An 18,056-nucleotide genomic window follows, 5' to 3' on the forward strand; every position below is an offset into this window, starting at 1 on the left:
GCGCTGCAACTAGCACAATTATAACAGACACTGTACAGTGTCAAAAGCCCCGCAGTATGAAGCAGATGAGGCTGGGCCACAGCCGGGGAACCGGCGGGTGAGCGCCAGTCTCCAAATGTGATATCTGTCACGGGGGGGGGGGGGGGGGTACGGCCGTGAAAACCGCATACACCCCTCTGTCCAGAAATGACAGCACATCCGCTCCACGACACAACCCGTCAAATGGGAATAGGGGTCCAGAGATTGTGACCCCACTACCAAACAGCAGGGGGAGTCACGGATGAACCGCATCAGAGCATTACAGAGTATATATATATATATATATATATATATATATATAAAACACTGCTAGACCAGAGCTTCTAACCTCACCCCAGTGACCATAACCTGTACAACCCATTTACAAAAATGGCCATTATTTCTAGCACAAAATAAATGAAAAATAATTTTTTGCAACATTTCAAATACAGCATTATCTGGAACAGGAAGCATGGAGAGGACAGGGCCAGCATTTATATTTTATGGCATAATGTGCCTCAAAGGCGTGCAGTGCACATGAATTACCCCTGAAAAGTCTAAACAAAAAGATTTTTTTAAAAAATAATCACTTTATATCAACACTACAAAATGGTAGGGCATACAAATTATACCTACACCATCCGCAAAGACCCCAGGCTCAAACAGGCCTGTCTTTAAGGGGTTAACACAATATTTTGCCCTCCTATAACCTGTTCAACAAACATTCCGAATACCGCACACGGCTCCCTGCACACCCGCCGACCAGTACTTAATTATTTCATTCACCAACCGGAACCGCCTCCCTGTGCATGCGCTTTTATATGCTACGTCAGAGCATAGTCCGATAGCCACGCCCAGAAGTGTCTTAGCAACGCTTCGCTGATTGGCTGCCTGTCAGAACAACGAGTCTTCTCGCCTTTGGCGCCATTGCTTAGAATGCCCGAGCGCGGGAAATTTCATTCAGTCTGGACCGCGCGAGGTATGCTGTCGTATTACTGAGAGTATAAGCGCAGTTACCGGGCAGCGTTGTCAGACTCCGAGGCCTGGTCTCCCGTCTGTGCCCGGGCTCCTCCGTAGACGCTCCGGTACGGCGCTGTGGCCCTTTGGGGGGTGGGTGTCCTGGGAGCAGGGCCCTGGCCGAGGTAAGACTTGGTGTCTTTGTATTTCCAGGCTTGGTGATCGCTGCTGGTCTCTGTGGCCCCTCACACAATGGCTGTGTCCCTGCAGAGGATCCAGGAAGAGCTCGGTCTCTTCGGCGTCGTCGTGGACCTGGAGGATGAAGACCTGTCAGAGAAGTGTAAGGCGGCCATGTCTTACAGTGGTTTATGGCTGTGCCCTGTAGTTCATGCTGTGGCTCACACAGTTCTCATGGAAATCAATGGCAGATGTATCTAAGTGCAAGGCCTTACCCCTGGACACATTAGGACAGATCACTGGGGGTTATTTATCAAGGGACTTGTGACTATTTTAGACGTAAAAAATAGTCTCAAGTCCCCTTTTTGACAATATGAAGTCTCGCGTCCGGGCCGTGGTAAAACACGGACATGTGAATGCACACATTAAAATGAATGGGTACATGAGCTGCCTGTGGGGAACACGTACAGCACACGTCTGTGACTGAGGCGTAACATGTGTGATTCTGGGTCTGTTCATCGGTGCTGTATAAGATGGGACATGTCCTGTCATCTGCCGCAGATCACGGACCTGTTGCGGCGTACAGACATCTGGTGCCCGTGTTTTGCGTGTCTGCAGATTGCAGCCTGCAAATCTGGTGTGAATGCCCCTTTATACAGTACAATGACGCAAGCCGGAATGCTGGGATCATTATTGTTTTATATTTTAATTACTGAAATCGTAAATTTCTATTAGAAAATTAGCCCTAAAGTGGCCCATTTTGCTCCTCTGTCTACATAACTGTGGAGACGCGCTCAACACTGACTGTTATGTAAGCAGAAGACAGAGGAGCGCTGCTAATCCTAAAAATGGGCCCCTTTAGGGCTAATTTCCTAATAGAAATGTACAAATGTATTTTACAAAAATGATCAGTATCACTGCCCCTATACATTACACAAATAAAAATAGGATGCCAGTTACACATTAGGGTGCGCTGATTGGGTGGGTGCAGGAGGTTGCACCCAATCAGTAGCAGGCGCCCCCTGCTGTATACGCCGACATCGGTGAAAAAATAGATGCTGGCGCTTTAAAGGGAACCTGTCGCCTAAAAACATCCCAAGCCGGCAGCGTGTTTGTAAGGATCATTTTCTCCCTGCAGGCAGATGAAGCAAAAGCTGTAAAAACGATCTTTAATCCCCTGCCCAGTGCTTCAGACTAAAAAAATAACCAGGAGCCATTGGCTCCTAAACTAAAAAATTTAGGAGCCAAATTACATTTTTTAGTCACCAAATTTAAAATGCATATAATAATTAAAAAAAAGGACCTGGAGAAGATGAGACGCAGGTGACAGTAGTGAGCCAGCTCTACATATAGGAGAATACAGTACCACATACCTCTCACATCCAGGGACATCTTCTGAGGACAAGGTGACTAAAAATGACGAATTACGCGGTTTAGAGGTTATTTTCTGTTACGGCCTTCACCGAGCGTAAATATTTAAAAAATTTTTAATAGCTCACACTTTTTCGGACGTGGCGATATGTAATATGTTTATTCTTTATTGTTTGTAAATTTTATATGTAAAATTGGGAAAGGGGGCGATTTAAACTTTTAGTATTATATATTTTTTTTTTTTTTTTTTTTTTTAATAACCATTTCTTCCCTTAGGGGCTATACCCTGGATCTTTTCATCCCTTGTCCTATTCACCCTGATAGAGCTCTATCAGGGTGAACAGTATCTCACACATCTCCCTGTGCATAGTACACACAGCAGCAGGGAGCTGACTATGGCAGCCACGGCTTCAGTAGCGTCCTGGCTGCCATGGTAACCGATCGGAGCCTCAGCAGTGTAATCTGCCACCAATGGAGGATGTGGGACCCTGTGGCCACCATATAACAATGGGGGGGCTTGTTGCCAGTGATAATGGGGGGACGAGGGGGCTTTGGGAGGGTGCACTGCACCACCAATGAATGTAATTAAAGAGGACCTTTCATGGGTCCAAAGAATATGAACTTAGTAGCAGGCTGCATAGAGCGGCGCCCAGGGATCTAAGTGCACTTACTATTATTCCAGGGTGCCGCTCGGTTCGCCTGCTGTGGCCCCCGGTATTTTCAACATTCAGGGCAAGGAGGAGGAGACGCCAGTGTCTGTCCTTCTCCCTGACAGCAGCGCTGTCCAATCACAGCGCAGAGCTCAGAGCCAGGGAGAAAAAAAAACTCCCTGGCTCTGAGCTGTGATTGGACAGCGCTGCTGTCATGGAGAAGGACAGACACTGGCGTCTCCTCCTCCTTGCCCTGAATGTTGAAAATACCGGGGGCCACAGCAGGCGAACCGAGCGGCACCCAGGAATAATAGTAAGTGCACTTAGATCCCCGGGCGACGCTCTATGCAGCCTGCTACTAAGTTCATATTCTTTGAACCCATGAAAGGTCCTCTTTAACTCATTTATACAAGCGTCGGCAGCGGTATCACGAACACGGCACCCGGCCTCAATAACAGGGCATGCGATCCGCGGCAATTAACCCCTAGAATATATATATTTTTTTATTTAATAAATGATCGTTACAAACACGCTGCTGGCTACTCTCGGGTACTGCTGCCGGCTTGGGATGTTTTTAGGAGCTGACAGGTTCACAAGTGGGACAAAACAAGTGTTACATGTAATAAAAAAATCACCCATTTCCCATAATTAAGTCATATAAAATTGGAAAAAATGGGAAGGAAAAAAAAAGAATAATAGACATATTGGGTATCATTGTGTCGTATCAACTTGCTCTATTAATATATCACATGATCCACCCCATCAGGTGAACGCCGTAAAAAAAAAAAACGGCCTAAAGAGCCTTTTTGTCACCTTTCCTCACAAAAAGCCGTATGACTATGTACCTTGATCAAAAAGCCATATGTACCAATCAAATGGTCATCTCATCCCGCAAAAAATGATCCCCTACTTATGACAATCACCTGAAAAATAAAAAATAATGGCTTTCAGAAAATGGCAACACAAGATTTTATTCTTTTAAAAAATGCTTTTATTGTGTAAAACTTACCTAATATGTCTATTATTTTTATCTTTGTTATTACAATGTCCATAACAGCCGGGTCTACAAAACATATGATCTACCCTGTCAGGGGAACACTGTAAAAATAAATAAAAACTATGCCACAACATAAATTTTTTGTCACCTTGTCTTACAAAATGTGCAATATTTAATGATCAAAAAGCCAGATGTACCCCAAAATGGTACCAAGGAAAACGTCACCTCATCCTGCAAAATATGAACCGTCACATAAGCGAATCATCTAAAAAATAAAAACCAATGTTGCCTGCAAAAAATGGCTGGATGCCACCAGAGCTGGCTTGAGATGGTATAGCCCAGAAAATGTTTGGTAAATCCCTCATCTCGGTATCTGAACAACAAGGCAACTCTACCATTTTGGAAACCTGGTGTCCATATTTAGTTGCAGGACACCTTTTATGTCAGAAATGAAACAGCAAATGAAATATCTGAATGCCCCAAGCAAGTAATGGGTGAGGGGTCCTATTTTTTAGGCTATGTCTAAAACATGGCCGCCATATTGAGTCAATGGCTAATTTTTTTTCAATGAGAAGGGGATGATGTAACATCAAAGACCAGAATTTTCTCAGAAATCGATGGCCGCAGTCAGATTTGCAATATTTCTTGTGGTTCAAAAATTATCAACACAGAAAGTTTCAAAGTTCTGTGTTCAGCACCAGGGACAACACATTAAACGCGCCAAATAGCTGTGCATCACAGGGAACATTCCTGGTTATTGCAAATTTTTGTGTTGATAACATTTGAACCATAAGAGATATTGCAACAATCGATTTCTGAGAAAATTCTGGTCGTCTTTGATATGCTACATGATCCCCTTCCCATTGGAAAAATTTGCGCTTGATCCAAGATGGAGGCCATGTTCCGGATATAGCCAAAAAGATTGGACCCCACCCATTACATGCTGGGGTATTCAGATATTTCATTTTCCCCTTAGTTTTAGAGGTGTCCTGAGATATTTGACTCACCCTGTAGATATCCAAATGATGACAGCAGTTAGTTTACCTTCTCATACTGCACTGCAGGGTCCCTTTCCTACAGCGATTTGGGGGTGGGGGTCCCTATTCATGTACTTTTGGACTGTTGCATTGTATTGTACATTAGGCAAGGGTCTGTGTGTAGTTTTGGCCTTGAAGGATCACTATATGTCTCTCCAATATTTTTATTTTTTTTCTTCCTCCAATCAGCTTTTTGAGAAGGCGCTGAATCTCCTGTGAGCGCCGCAGCCTTCGCACAGCACATAGACCACGTGACCGATGAACGTGTCATCACTGGCCTAAGAAAAGCAACAAGAAGGTCTCAACGCTGCCGTGGGCACTGCTGCCTTCTCGAACAGCTGATTGGTGGGGCTCTGACACCAGGGAACCCCACCGATCAGATACTAATGACCATCAGTATTAAAATCTCGGAAAATCCCTTAAGGCTAGGTCTACACGACGACATTTGTCGCGCAACAGTTTGTTGCACCAATGTCGCGCGACAATTTTTATAATGGCAGTCTATGGTGTCGCACTGCAACATGCTGCGACTGCGACGCAACAGTCGCAGAAAATCCATTCGAGATGGATTTTTCTGCGACTGTTGCGTCGCAGCATGTTGCATGTTGCAGTGCGACACCATAGACTGATATTATAAAAATTGTCGCGCGACATTGGTGCAACAAACTGTTGCGCGACAAATGTCGTCGTGTAGACCTAGCCTTAATGACTTTTTTTTTTTTTCTCTTCTACAGTGGTGGAACTTTGTTCTGTTCATCGGTTCAATGAAGAAAAGTTGGTGGAAGAGTGGATGGCTTTCACTGCGACCAGGAGTTTACCTCTCACTGTTGGCAATCTCTGTGCTTTGGATCATGAAGTAAGTGCAGGTTGCTTCTGGCTAGATGTTTTTGTTTTGTTTTAAATCCTATCTAATCAACAGATGGCAGATTTTACATCCTTTAGTCCTATTCTTATCGAAAACCGCAGTTGAGTCCAAAAATCAGAAGCCTAAGGCCCCTTTCACACGAGTGAGTTTTCCGTGCAGGTGTAATGTGATGTGAGTGCATAGCACCTGCACTGAATCCTGACCCATAAATTTTAATGGGTCTGTGTACATGAGTGGGATTTATTTTATTATTATTATTATTATTAGGGGTGCACCGAAATTCCGGCAGCCGAAAATATCGGCCGAAAATGCACCTAATCCACTTCGGCCGATATTGTTACATATCGGCCGAAAATATGGGGTGTGGGATTTGTCACCCACCATCTGCGGGCGGGCGGTTTACTTTGTCACTGCATCTTTATTTTACCTTACAATCGTGAGGCTCCAGTAACTAACAACTCTGCAGGCAGAGCGGAGGCCGGCGTAACGTCACTTACTCACGTGACGCGCCTGCTCCGCCTCCTTCATTCATAAAGTGGGCGGAGCAGGTGCGTCACGTGAGTAAGTGACGTTACGCCGCCCTCCGCTCTGCCTGCAGAGTTGTTACTGGAGCGTCACGATTGTAAGGTAAAATAAAGATGCAGTGAGTGATGCTGTGAGCAGCAGGGCCGGGGCTGTTATGGGTAGGGGGATCGGTCTATGGCACTGCTATGGGGAGGGGGGATCTGTGCACTGTTATGGGGAGGGGGGATCTGTGCACTATTATGGGGAGGGGGGATCTGTGCACTGTTATGGGGAGGGGGGATCTGTGCACTGTTATGGGGAGGGGGGATCTGTGCACTGTTATGGGGAGGGGGGATCTGTGCACTGTTATGGGGAAAGGGATCTGTGCACTGTTATGGGGAAAGGGATCTGTGCACTGTTATGGGGAAAGGGATCTGTGCACTGTTATGCCCATAACAGTGCACATATCCCCTTTCCATAACAGTGCACAGATCCCCCTCTCCATAACAGCGCCACCCACAGATCCCCCTCTCCATAACAGCGCCACCCACAGATCCCCCTCTCCATAGCGCCACCCACAGATCCCCCTCTCCATAACAGCGCCACCCACAGATCCCCCTCTCCATAACAGAGCCACCCACAGATCCCCCTCTCCATAACAGCGCCACCCACAGATCCCCCTCTCCATAACAGCGCCACCCACAGATCCCCCTCTCCATAACAGCGCCACCCACAGATCCCCCTCTCCATAACAGCGCCACCCACAGATCCCCCTCTCCATAACAGCGCCACCCACAGATCCCCCTCTCCATAACAGCGCCACCCACAGATCCCCCTCTCCATAACAGCGCCACCCACAGATCCCCCTCTCCATAACAGCGCCACCCACAGATCCCCCTCTCCATAACAGCGCCACCCACAGATCCCCCTCTCCATAACAGCGCCACCCACAGATCCCCCTCTCCATAACAGCGCCACCCACAGATCCCCCTCTCCATAACAGCGCCACCCACAGATCCCCCTCTCCATAACCGCGCCACCCACAGATCCCCCTCTCCATAACAGCGCCACCCACAGATCCCCCTCTCCATAACAGCGCCACCCACAGATCCCCCTCTCCATAACAGCGCCACCCACAGATCCCCCTCTCCATAACAGCGCCACCCACAGATCCCCCTCTCCATAACAGCGCCACCCACAGATCCCCCTCTCCATAACAGCGCCACCCACAGATCCCCCTCTCCATAACAGCGCCACCCACAGATCCCCCTCTCCATAACAGCGCCACCCACAGATCCCCCTCTCCATAACAGCGCCACCCACAGATCCCCCTCTCCATAACAGCGCCACCCACAGATCCCCCTCTCCATAACAGCGCCACCCACAGATCCCCCTCTCCATAACAGCGCCACCCACAGATCCCCCTCTCCATAACAGCGCCACCCACAGATCCCCCTCTCCATAACAGCGCCACCCACAGATCCCCCTCTCCATAACAGCGCCACCCACAGATCCCCCTCTCCATAACAGCGCCACCCACAGATCCCCCTCTCCATAACAGCGCCACCCACAGATCCCCCTCTCCATAACAGCGCCACCCACAGATCCCCCTCTCCATAACAGCGCCACCCACAGATCCCCCTCTCCATAACAGCGCCACCCACAGATCCCCCTCTCCATAACAGCGCCACCCACAGATCCCCCTCTCCATAACAGCGCCACCCACAGATCCCCCTCTCCATAACAGCGCCACCCACAGATCCCCCTCTCCATAACAGCGCCACCCACAGATCCCCCTCTCCATAACAGCGCCACCCACAGATCCCCCTCTCCATAACAGCGCCACCCACAGATCCCCCTCTCCATAACAGCGCCACCCACAGATCCCCCTCTCCATAACAGCGCCACCCACAGATCCCCCTCTCCATAACCGCGCCACCCACAGATCCCCCTCTCCATAACAGCGCCACCCACAGATCCCCCTCTCCATAACAGCGCCACCCACAGATCCCCCTCTCCATAACAGCGCCACCCACAGATCCCCCTCTCCATAACAGCGCCACCCACAGATCCCCCTCTCCATAACAGCGCCACCCACAGATCCCCCTCTCCATAACAGCGCCACCCACAGATCCCCCTCTCCATAACAGCGCCACCCACAGATCCCCCTCTCCATAACAGCGCCACCCACAGATCCCCCTCTCCATAACAGCGCCACCCACAGATCCCCCTCTCCATAACAGCGCCACCCACAGATCCCCCTCTCCATAACAGCGCCACCCACAGATCCCCCTCTCCATAACAGCGCCACCCACAGATCCCCCTCTCCATAACAGCGCCACCCACAGATCCCCCTCTCCATAACAGCGCCACCCACAGATCCCCCTCTCCATAACAGCGCCACCCACAGATCCCCCTCTCCATAACAGCGCCACCCACAGATCCCCCTCTCCATAACAGCGCCACCCACAGATCCCCCTCTCCATAACAGCGCCACCCACAGATCCCCCTCTCCATAACAGCGCCACCCACAGATCCCCCTCTCCATAACAGCGCCACCCACAGATCCCCCTCTCCATAACAGCGCCACCCACAGATCCCCCTCTCCATAACAGCGCCACCCACAGATCCCCCTCTCCATAACAGCGCCACCCACAGATGAATTTCATTCATGAAAAAGAATTATTAATAAAATCATTAAAAAAAAAGTATTTTAAAATTATTTGGGCAAAAAGGCGGTTTCGGTTTTCGGTCAAGGGCATCCTGAATTTTCGGTTTCGGACCAGAATTTTCATTTCGGTGCACCCCTAATTATTATTATTATTATTATTTTTCACACATCAGTTCTGTGTTGCGTTTGAATCGCAGCATTTTCTATAGTCTGCATTTTTCACGCAGCCCTGGACCCATAGAAGTGAATGGGGCTTCAGTGAAAAACGCATTGCATCCGGAAGCAAGTGCGGATGAAATGCGTTTTTCACTGATGGTTGCTAAGAGATGTTGTTTGTAAACATTCAGTGTTTTTTTATCACTCGCGCGGAAAAAAACTGAACGCAATTGCAGACAAAACTGACTGAACTTGCTTGCAAAATGGTGCGAGTTTCACTGAACGCATCCGGAGCCAATCAGTTACGCCCGTGTGAAAGACGCCTAAAGACTTTTACTTATACTTCACCTCCATTACTGCAGTGGGTGAATGAGACTATGATGAAGGTGCAGACCTACTTTACCACCACAAGTGGTAAGTAAAACTACCATAAGGCTTCCTTTCATATGCGTTTTGGGGAAAAAAACATCCAGTTTTTTTTAAATTGTAATAGTTTATGCGTTTCGACCTTAAAGGGAAACTGTCACCGGGATTTTGTGTATAGAGCAGAGGACATGGGTTGCTAGATGGCCGCTAGCACATACCCAGTCCCCATAGCTCTGTGTGCTTTTATTGTGTAAAAAAAACAGATTTGATACATATGCAAATTAACCTGAGAGGACTCCAGCGTGAAGGAGCCCAGCACCGCCCCGCATCCTCAGAATCTCCTTGCTCCCTGACGTCAGAAAGCTAGAGCACCGTAATCTCAGTGTGCGAGCTAGCGCGTGCGCAGTGTCGTCATAGTGTTCCTTCCCTGTGCTGGCATCAGCCTCAGCGAATGAACTGGGCATGCACTAGCTCGCGCATCGCAAGATTACGGTGCTCTAGCTTTCTGACGTCGGGAAGCAAGGAGGAGATTCTGAGGATGCGGGCGGGTCTGGGCTCCTTCACGCTGGACTCATCTCAGGGACAGGACTCATCTAAGGTTAATTTGCATATGTATCGAATTGTTTTTTTTACACAATAAAAGCACACTGAGCTATGGGGACTGGGTATTGCGGATGTGCTAGCGGCCATCTAGCAGCCCATGTCCTCAGCTCTATACACAAAATCCTGGTGACAGGTTCTCTTTAAGCTGCTCTATTGCACTGCTTTGTAGACGTTCTAATTAGAGAACATGGTGCACACACAACGCAGTGCGCGCTGTGTTTTCATCGGTGGCCGCACATGGAGAAGGACGTAGCGTCTCTCCCTTCTCACTGTGATGAGGCCAACCACTGCCACTAAACCAAATGTAGAGTGGGCTGAGGAAGGAGAATGGTGGGAGCAGGGGGTTGTGCCACTGGGTGACAGCTTCCGGCCATTCCTCACAATACAGAGTATGTCTGTTCTCCAGTTCACTGTTGGGCCACGGAGCAGCATCCTTAAGAATGTGTCTCTGCCCTTCCCAGGACAACCTGTGCCAAGGTTCTTTCAAGAGTCGACGCTTAGGAATGGTGTAATGGGCCATCCCCTCTGCCTGCCGGTTCTCTCCTTACAGTGCACCAGAGAGAAGTAATGTGTGCTTTGCTCTGAAAGTTACCATCTTGTCAGGTGGTGTAGTTTCATATTAGAGCCACAGCCGCAGACCATTGATTTACATCATGTGTGCCAACGCTTAAAAAGTGTAATCAGGAAGAATGGTGGTAGTAGTTACAGAGTAAATAGTATAGAGTGCCCCGTAAGGAAGGGAGGAGAATGGTGCGAGTGGAGGTTTCCCTTTTCTTCTAATGTAACTATTATTTACCCCAGTATTGCCATTATGAGACATGTGAGGCACATGGTGTTAATACTTTAGAACCTCCATGTGCCTCCCATAAATAGTAAGTACCTTCAAGTATCTCCTCACATATTGGGCAACATGGGGTTATGGTAAGTTACATGATAGTTATTTACTATTAATATAAGGCGCATGGAGGTCCAAATTGATGAAACCACATGCTTGACATTAATTGCGGATCCTTAAAACATGGACACTGGCCGTATGTACCCTGCATTGTGGTGCGGACACCTCCCAAAAATAAACACTTGCCCCATGTTGCGCATATATATTATAACCCAATGTCAGTAGCAGCGACGTTGCGGTCTTTCTCAAGGTGTGTGCACATGTGTTACAATCGCATAGTATATAGGTGTATCAATCAATGGTGTAATCAAAACAATTTAGACATAAAAGTAGCAAAATTCACAATATCAACAATTAGGGCATGTGGATAAATCTCCTGATCAGTGTCAAAAAATTCATAGATACAGTACATTTACAAAGTGCTATAATTAATTACATAATGTGTCCTAAACATACATAATGTACTGTAATTGCTTGCAATTCAGTGCAGGTGTATCCTATTATACACTGCTCAAAAAAAATAAAGGGAACACTTAAACAACACAATGTAACTCCAAGTCAATCACTTCTGTGAAATCAAACTGTCCACTTAGGAAGCAACACTGAGTGACAATCAGTTTCACATGCTGTTGTGCAAATGGGATAGACAACAGGTGGAAATTATAGGCAATTAGCAAGACACCCCCAATAAAGGAGTGGTTCTGCAGGTGGTGACCACAGACCACTTCTCAGTTCCTATGCTTCCTGGCTGATGTTTTGGTCACTTTTGAATGCTGGCGGTGCTTTCACTCTAGTGGTAGCATGAGACGGAGTCTACAACCCACACAAGTGGCTCAGGTAGTGCAGCTTATCCAGGATGGCACATCAATGCGAGCTGTGGCAAGAAGGTTTGCTGTGTCTGTCAGCGTAGTGTCCAGAGCATGGAAGCGCTACCAGGAGACGTGGAGGAGGCCGTAGGAGGGCAACAACCCAGCAACAGGACCGCTACCTCCGCCTTTGTGCAAGGAGGAACAGGAGGAGCACTGCCAGAGCCCTGCAAAATGACCTCCAGCAGGCCACAAATGTGCATGTGTCTGCTCAAACGGTCAGAAACGGACTCTATGAGGGCCCGACGTCCTCAGGTGGGGGTTGTGCTTACAGCCCAACACCGTGCAGGACGTTTGGCATTTGCCAGAGAACACCAAGATTGGCAAATTTGCCACTGGCGCCCTGTGCTCTTCACAGATGAAAGCAGGTTCACACTGAGCAGATGTGACAGAAGTGACAGTCTGGAGACGCCGTGGAGAACGTTCTGCTGCCTGCAACATCCTCCAGCATGACCGATTTGGCATTGGGTCAGTAATGGTGTGGGGTGGCATTTCTTTGGAGGGCCGCACAGCCCTCCATGTGCTCGCCAGAGGTAGCCTGACTGCCATTAGGTACCGAGATGAGATCCTCAGACCCCTTGTGAGACCATATGCTGGTGCGGTTGGCCCTGGGTTCCTCCTAATGCAAGACAATGCTAGACCTCATGTGGCTGGAGTGTGTCAGCAGTTCCTGCAAGACGAAGGCATTGATGCTATGGACTGGCCCGCCCGTTCCCCAGACCTGAATCCAATTGAGCACATCTGGGACATCATGTCTCGCTCTATCCACCAACGTCACGTTGCACCACAGACTGTCCAGGAGTTGGCAGATGCTTTAGTCCAGGTCTGGGAGGAGATCCCTCAGAAGACCGTCCACCACCTCATCAGGAGCATGCACAGGCGCTGTAGGGAGGTCATACAGGCACGTGGTGGCCACACACACTTTCTGAGCCTCATTTTGACTTGTTTTAAGGACATTACATCAAAGTTGGATCAGCCTGTAGTGTGTTTTTCCACTTGAATTTTGAGTGTGACTCCAAATCCAGACCTCCATGGGTTAAAAAATTTGATTTCCATTTTTTTATTTTGTGTGATTTTGTTGTCAGCACATTCAACTATGTAAAGAACAAAGTATTTCAGAAGAATATTTAATTAACTCAGATCTAGGATATGTTATTTTTGTGTTCCCTTTATTTTTTTGAGCAGTGTATATTATAAACTTAAAAACTCACAATCAGCTGCTAAGTTGCACAGAAGGAGCATCGCGGTCTCGGCGGCGTCCCCATTCAGTCTCTGCGCATGCGCGGGAACACCAAATCCCGTGATCCCTCAGATACAGAGTGACTGAGTAGAACCCAAAACAAAGATGGCTCGGTCTGTTCATTCACAAGTGAAGTTCGATAAAAAAGAAAAGTACTGCAATACTCGATACCATGCAAAAAAAATTTTGTATGTGTATATATATACAGCACATCCGTTGGTGAAAAAGAAAGTGTGAACCTTTATTCACCCTTGCGACGTTTCAGTCCACTTGCTGGGACTTTTCTTTTTTTCTGGCTTTACTACAATTGATTTTACATAATAATTATTTCCTTTTTGGAGATTATTATATGCAAATTAGGGGGACGGCCATGGGGACGAATGTGGCCCCCACTTACGCCAACATGGTCGTCTATCATTTGGAGGAGCAGCACGTCTATGTGTCCCACCACTTCAGCCATGTGCTGAGGTGGTGGAGATACATAGACGATATTTTTGTTATTTGGACGGGTACAGTATCGGAGTTACAATTGTTTCATAACCATTTAAACAGCCTGATTCCCGATTATACAATTCACGTTGGAATTCTCTACCAGCATGATGCATTTTTTGGACGTCAATGTTCGACGCACTGGCAGTGGGTTGAGCACTGAGGTCTATACAAAGCCTACTGACCGCAACACCGTCCTTAGGTTTGACAGCGCTCACCCTAGGACGATGGTGCGGTCATTACCGTATAGTCAGTTTACTCGAGCCAAAAGAATAGTCAGTGATACATCCTTATTGAACAAAACTCTTGACAACCTGACACAATGTTTTAAACAGAGGCACTATCCGATATCTACATTGCAACAGCAACTAAAACGTATTAATCAGAAAGAGAAGTGAATTATTTCAGGGTATTAACCCTTTCATGACCAAGCCATTTTTCACCTTAAGGACCAGGCTATTTTTTGCAAATCTGACCAGTGTCAGTTTATGTGTGAATAACTTTAAAACGCTTTTACTTATCCAGGCTGTTCTGAGATAGTTTTTTTTCGTCACATATTGTACTTCATGACACTGGTAAAATGGAGTAAAAAAATTTCATTTTTATTTATAAAAAAATACCAAATTTACCAAAAATTTGAAAATTTCCAAGTTTCAATTTCTCTACTTCTATAATACATAGTAATACCTCCAAAAATAGTTATTACTTTACATTCCCCATATGTCTACTTCATGTTTGGATCATTTTGGGAATGACATTTTATTTTTTGGGGACGTTACAAGGCTTAGAAGTTTAGAAGCATTTTTCAGAGAATTTCCAAAACCCATTTTTTAAGGACCAGTTCAGGTCTGAAGTCACTTTGTGCGGCTTACGTAATTGAAACCACCCAAAAAAGACCCCATTTTGGAAACTACACCCCTCAAGGTATTCAAAACAGATTTTACAAACTTTGTTAACCATTTGTGTTCCACGAGTTATTTGCAAATGGAGTTGAAATTTCTGAATTTCAATTTTTTTGCAAATTTACAATTTTAATCCATTTTTTCCAGTAACAAAGCAAGGGTTAACAGCCAAACAAAACTCATTATTTATGGCCCTGATTCTGTAGTTTACAGAAACACTCCATATGTGGTGGTAAACTGCTGTACGGGCACACGGCAGGGCGCAGAAGGAAAGGAATGCCATACGGTTTTTGGAAGGCAGATTTTGCAGGACTGGTTTTTTTGACACCATGTCCCATTTGAAGCCACCCTGATGCACCCCTAGAGTAGAAACTCCATAACAGTGACCCCATCTAAGAAACTACTCCCCTCAAGGTATTCAAAACTGATTTTACAAACGTTGTTAACCCTTTTAGGTGTTCCACAAGAATTAATGGAAAATAGAAATACAATTTCAAAATTTCACTTTCGTCAGATTTTCCATTTTAATATTTTTTTTCCAGTAACAAAGCAAGGGTTTACAGCCAAACAAAACTCATTATTTATGGCCCTGATTCTGTAGTTTACAGAAACACCCCATATGTGGTCGTAAACTGCTGTACGGGCACACGGCAGGGCGCAGAAGGAAAGGTGCGCCATATGGTTTCTGGAAGGCAGATTTTGCTGGATTGTTTTTAGACACCATGTCCCATTTAAAGCCCCCTGATGCACCCCTAGGTTAGAAACTCCAAAAAAGTGGCCCCATTTTGGAAACTACGGGATAAGGTGGCAGTTTTGTTGGTACTATTTTAGGGTACATATGATTTTTGGTTGCTCTATATTACACTTTTTTTGAGGCAAAGTAACAAAAAATAGAAATTCAGAAATTTCATCTCCATTTGCCATAACTCTTGTGGAACACTTAAAGGGTTAACAAAGTTTGTAAAATCAGTTTTGAATACCTTGAGGGGTGTAGTTTCCAAAATGGGGTCATTTTTTGGAGTTTATACTCTAGGGGTGCATCGGGGGGGGGGGGGCTTCAAATGGGACATGGTGTCAAAAAACCAGTCCAGCAAAAACTGCCTTCCAAAAACCATATGGTGCTCCTTTCCTTCTGCGCCCTGCCGTGTGGCCATACAGCAGTTTACGACCACATATGGGGCATTTCTATAAACTACAGAATCAGGGCAATAAATATTGAGTTTTGTTTGGCTGTTAACCCTTGCTTTGTTATAGGAAAAAATGGATTAAAATGGAAAATTTGCCAAAAAATTGCTGTTTTGGCACTGTTTTTATTTTTTATTATTTACAACATTCATCTGACAGGTTAGATCATGTGCTATTTTTATAGAGCAGATTCTTACGGACGTGACGATACCTAATATGTATACTTTTTTATTTATTTAGGTTTTACACAATAATATCATTTTTGACACAAAAAAAAACATGTTTTAGTGTCTCCATAGTCTGAGAGCCATAGTTTTTTTTTAGTTTTTGGGCGATTGTCTCAGGTTGGGTATCATTTTTGCGGGATGAGATGACTGTTAGATTGGTACTATTTTGGGGTGCATATAACTTTTTGATCGCTTGCTATTACACTTTTTGTGATGTAAGGTAACAAAAAAATAGCTTTTTTGACACCGTTTTTATTTAATTTTTTTTACAGTGTTCACCTGAGGGGTTAGGTCATGTGGTATTTTTATAGATCAGGTTCTTACGGACATGGCAATACCTAATATGTCTACCTTTTTATAATTTATCAGGGTTTTACACAATATCATTTTTGAAACAAAAAAAATCATGTTTTAGTGTCTCCATAGTCTGAGACCCATAGTTTTTTTATTTTTTGGGCCATTGTCTCATGTAGGGGCTCATTTTTTGCGGGATGAGGTGACGGTTTAATTGGTACTTTTTTTGGCGTACATGCGACTTTTTTGATCACTTTTATTACCTTTTTTGGGAAGTAAGGTGGGCAAAATTTCAATTTCCTCATAGTTTTTTTTTTTTTATGGCGTTCACCGTGCGGGGAAAGTAACATGACCGTTTTATAGATCAGGTCGTTACGGACGCGGCGATACCTAATATGTGTAGTGTATTATTTTTTTATTTTTTTTTTAACTTTTTTTAACTTTTTTTTTTTGACCCAGACCCACTTAGTTCTTGAAGATCCAGTGGGTCTGATGTCTGTATAATACAGTACAGTACAATATATATATTGTACTGTACTGTATTTTACACTTTGTCTGAACAGATCTATGCCTTTTAGCACAGATCTGTTCAGCACCATGGACAGCAGGACGCCTGAGAGGCGTCCTGTTGCCATGGGAACCTTCCCCGTCTGCTCAGTACTGGTCAGAACTGCGCAGACGGGGAAGCGTAAGGACGGGGCTGTCTGGGGGCTCTCTCCCATCGGGGGGCTGCAAAGGCACAGCAGCCCCCCGATGGGAGAGGGAGCTCCCTGAGCTGTTAACCTTTTCCATACAGCGGTCCGTAACGACCGCTGTATGGAAAGGGTTAAACGGCTGACATCGCATCACCGATGTCAGCCGTTTATACCAGGGTGTCAGCAATGTGCTGGCACCCTGGTATACCCACTAGACGCCAACGATTATTCAAGGGGAGGCGGGCGGGGGATCGCGATCCCGCCTGCCGCACCGCCTGCGACACCCCCCCTGCAGTTGACAGTTGAATGCCATGACGTGTATACTCACTACGGCGTGCTAAGTAGCAGTGCTCCATGACGAGTATACTCATCATAGGTCGGGAAGATTTTCACACTATCTCCTTCTCTGATCGCTTCCCTGACAGGAATTGGGGCGATCAGAGAAGGAGAAGCACATAGTCCCTCCCTAACCCCCCCTTACCTGCCCCGATGCGCTGCGATTGGTCCCTCTGCAGTAATGGACCAATCACAGCGATCGCCGGCGGGTCAGAGCTCCTATACAGTTCCTGACGGCTTCTCTGGTTGCCTAGCAACCCCAGCACGCCGACTTCACTGAAGCTTCAGCGCTTCGCTCCCTGCACTGACAGAGAAAGCCGATCACGTACATGCACGTGGGGATGCGGTGAGGCACCACATTCCCCCACGTACATGTACGTGATGTTGCGTGAAGGGGTTAAGAGGAATCAATCTCAGAAAATATTCTTTGTATCCACCTTTTGTGAAGCTAGCCCGTATGTCAGTAGAATTCTCAACAAACATTGGTCGATTCTGAGTACAGAATAGGGATCGACCGATTATCGGTTTTACCGATATTATCGGCCGATATTGAGG

The 18,056-nt window shown here is 46.3% G+C and overlaps 1 protein-coding gene across 2 annotated transcripts in view; it reads left to right on the forward strand.

Moving 5' to 3' along the window:
* The first annotated feature begins 925 nt into the window (after positions 1-925).
* Positions 926-18,056, forward strand: part of POLA2 (DNA polymerase alpha 2, accessory subunit) — a 72,818-nt gene continuing 55,687 nt past the window's right edge. For both annotated transcript variants that reach the window (XM_040409964.1, XM_040409965.1), the window contains exons 1-3: positions 926-1,103; positions 1,189-1,315; positions 5,942-6,063. In XM_040409964.1, coding sequence (XP_040265898.1) covers positions 1,228-1,315; positions 5,942-6,063 — 210 coding nt within the window. In that variant the 5' untranslated portion in view covers positions 926-1,103; positions 1,189-1,227. The remainder of the gene's footprint in view (positions 1,104-1,188; positions 1,316-5,941; positions 6,064-18,056) is intronic.

The sequence above is a fragment of the Bufo bufo genome, chromosome 10, assembly GCF_905171765.1.
Source record: "Bufo bufo chromosome 10, aBufBuf1.1, whole genome shotgun sequence".
Classification (NCBI taxonomy): domain Eukaryota; kingdom Metazoa; phylum Chordata; class Amphibia; order Anura; family Bufonidae; genus Bufo; species Bufo bufo.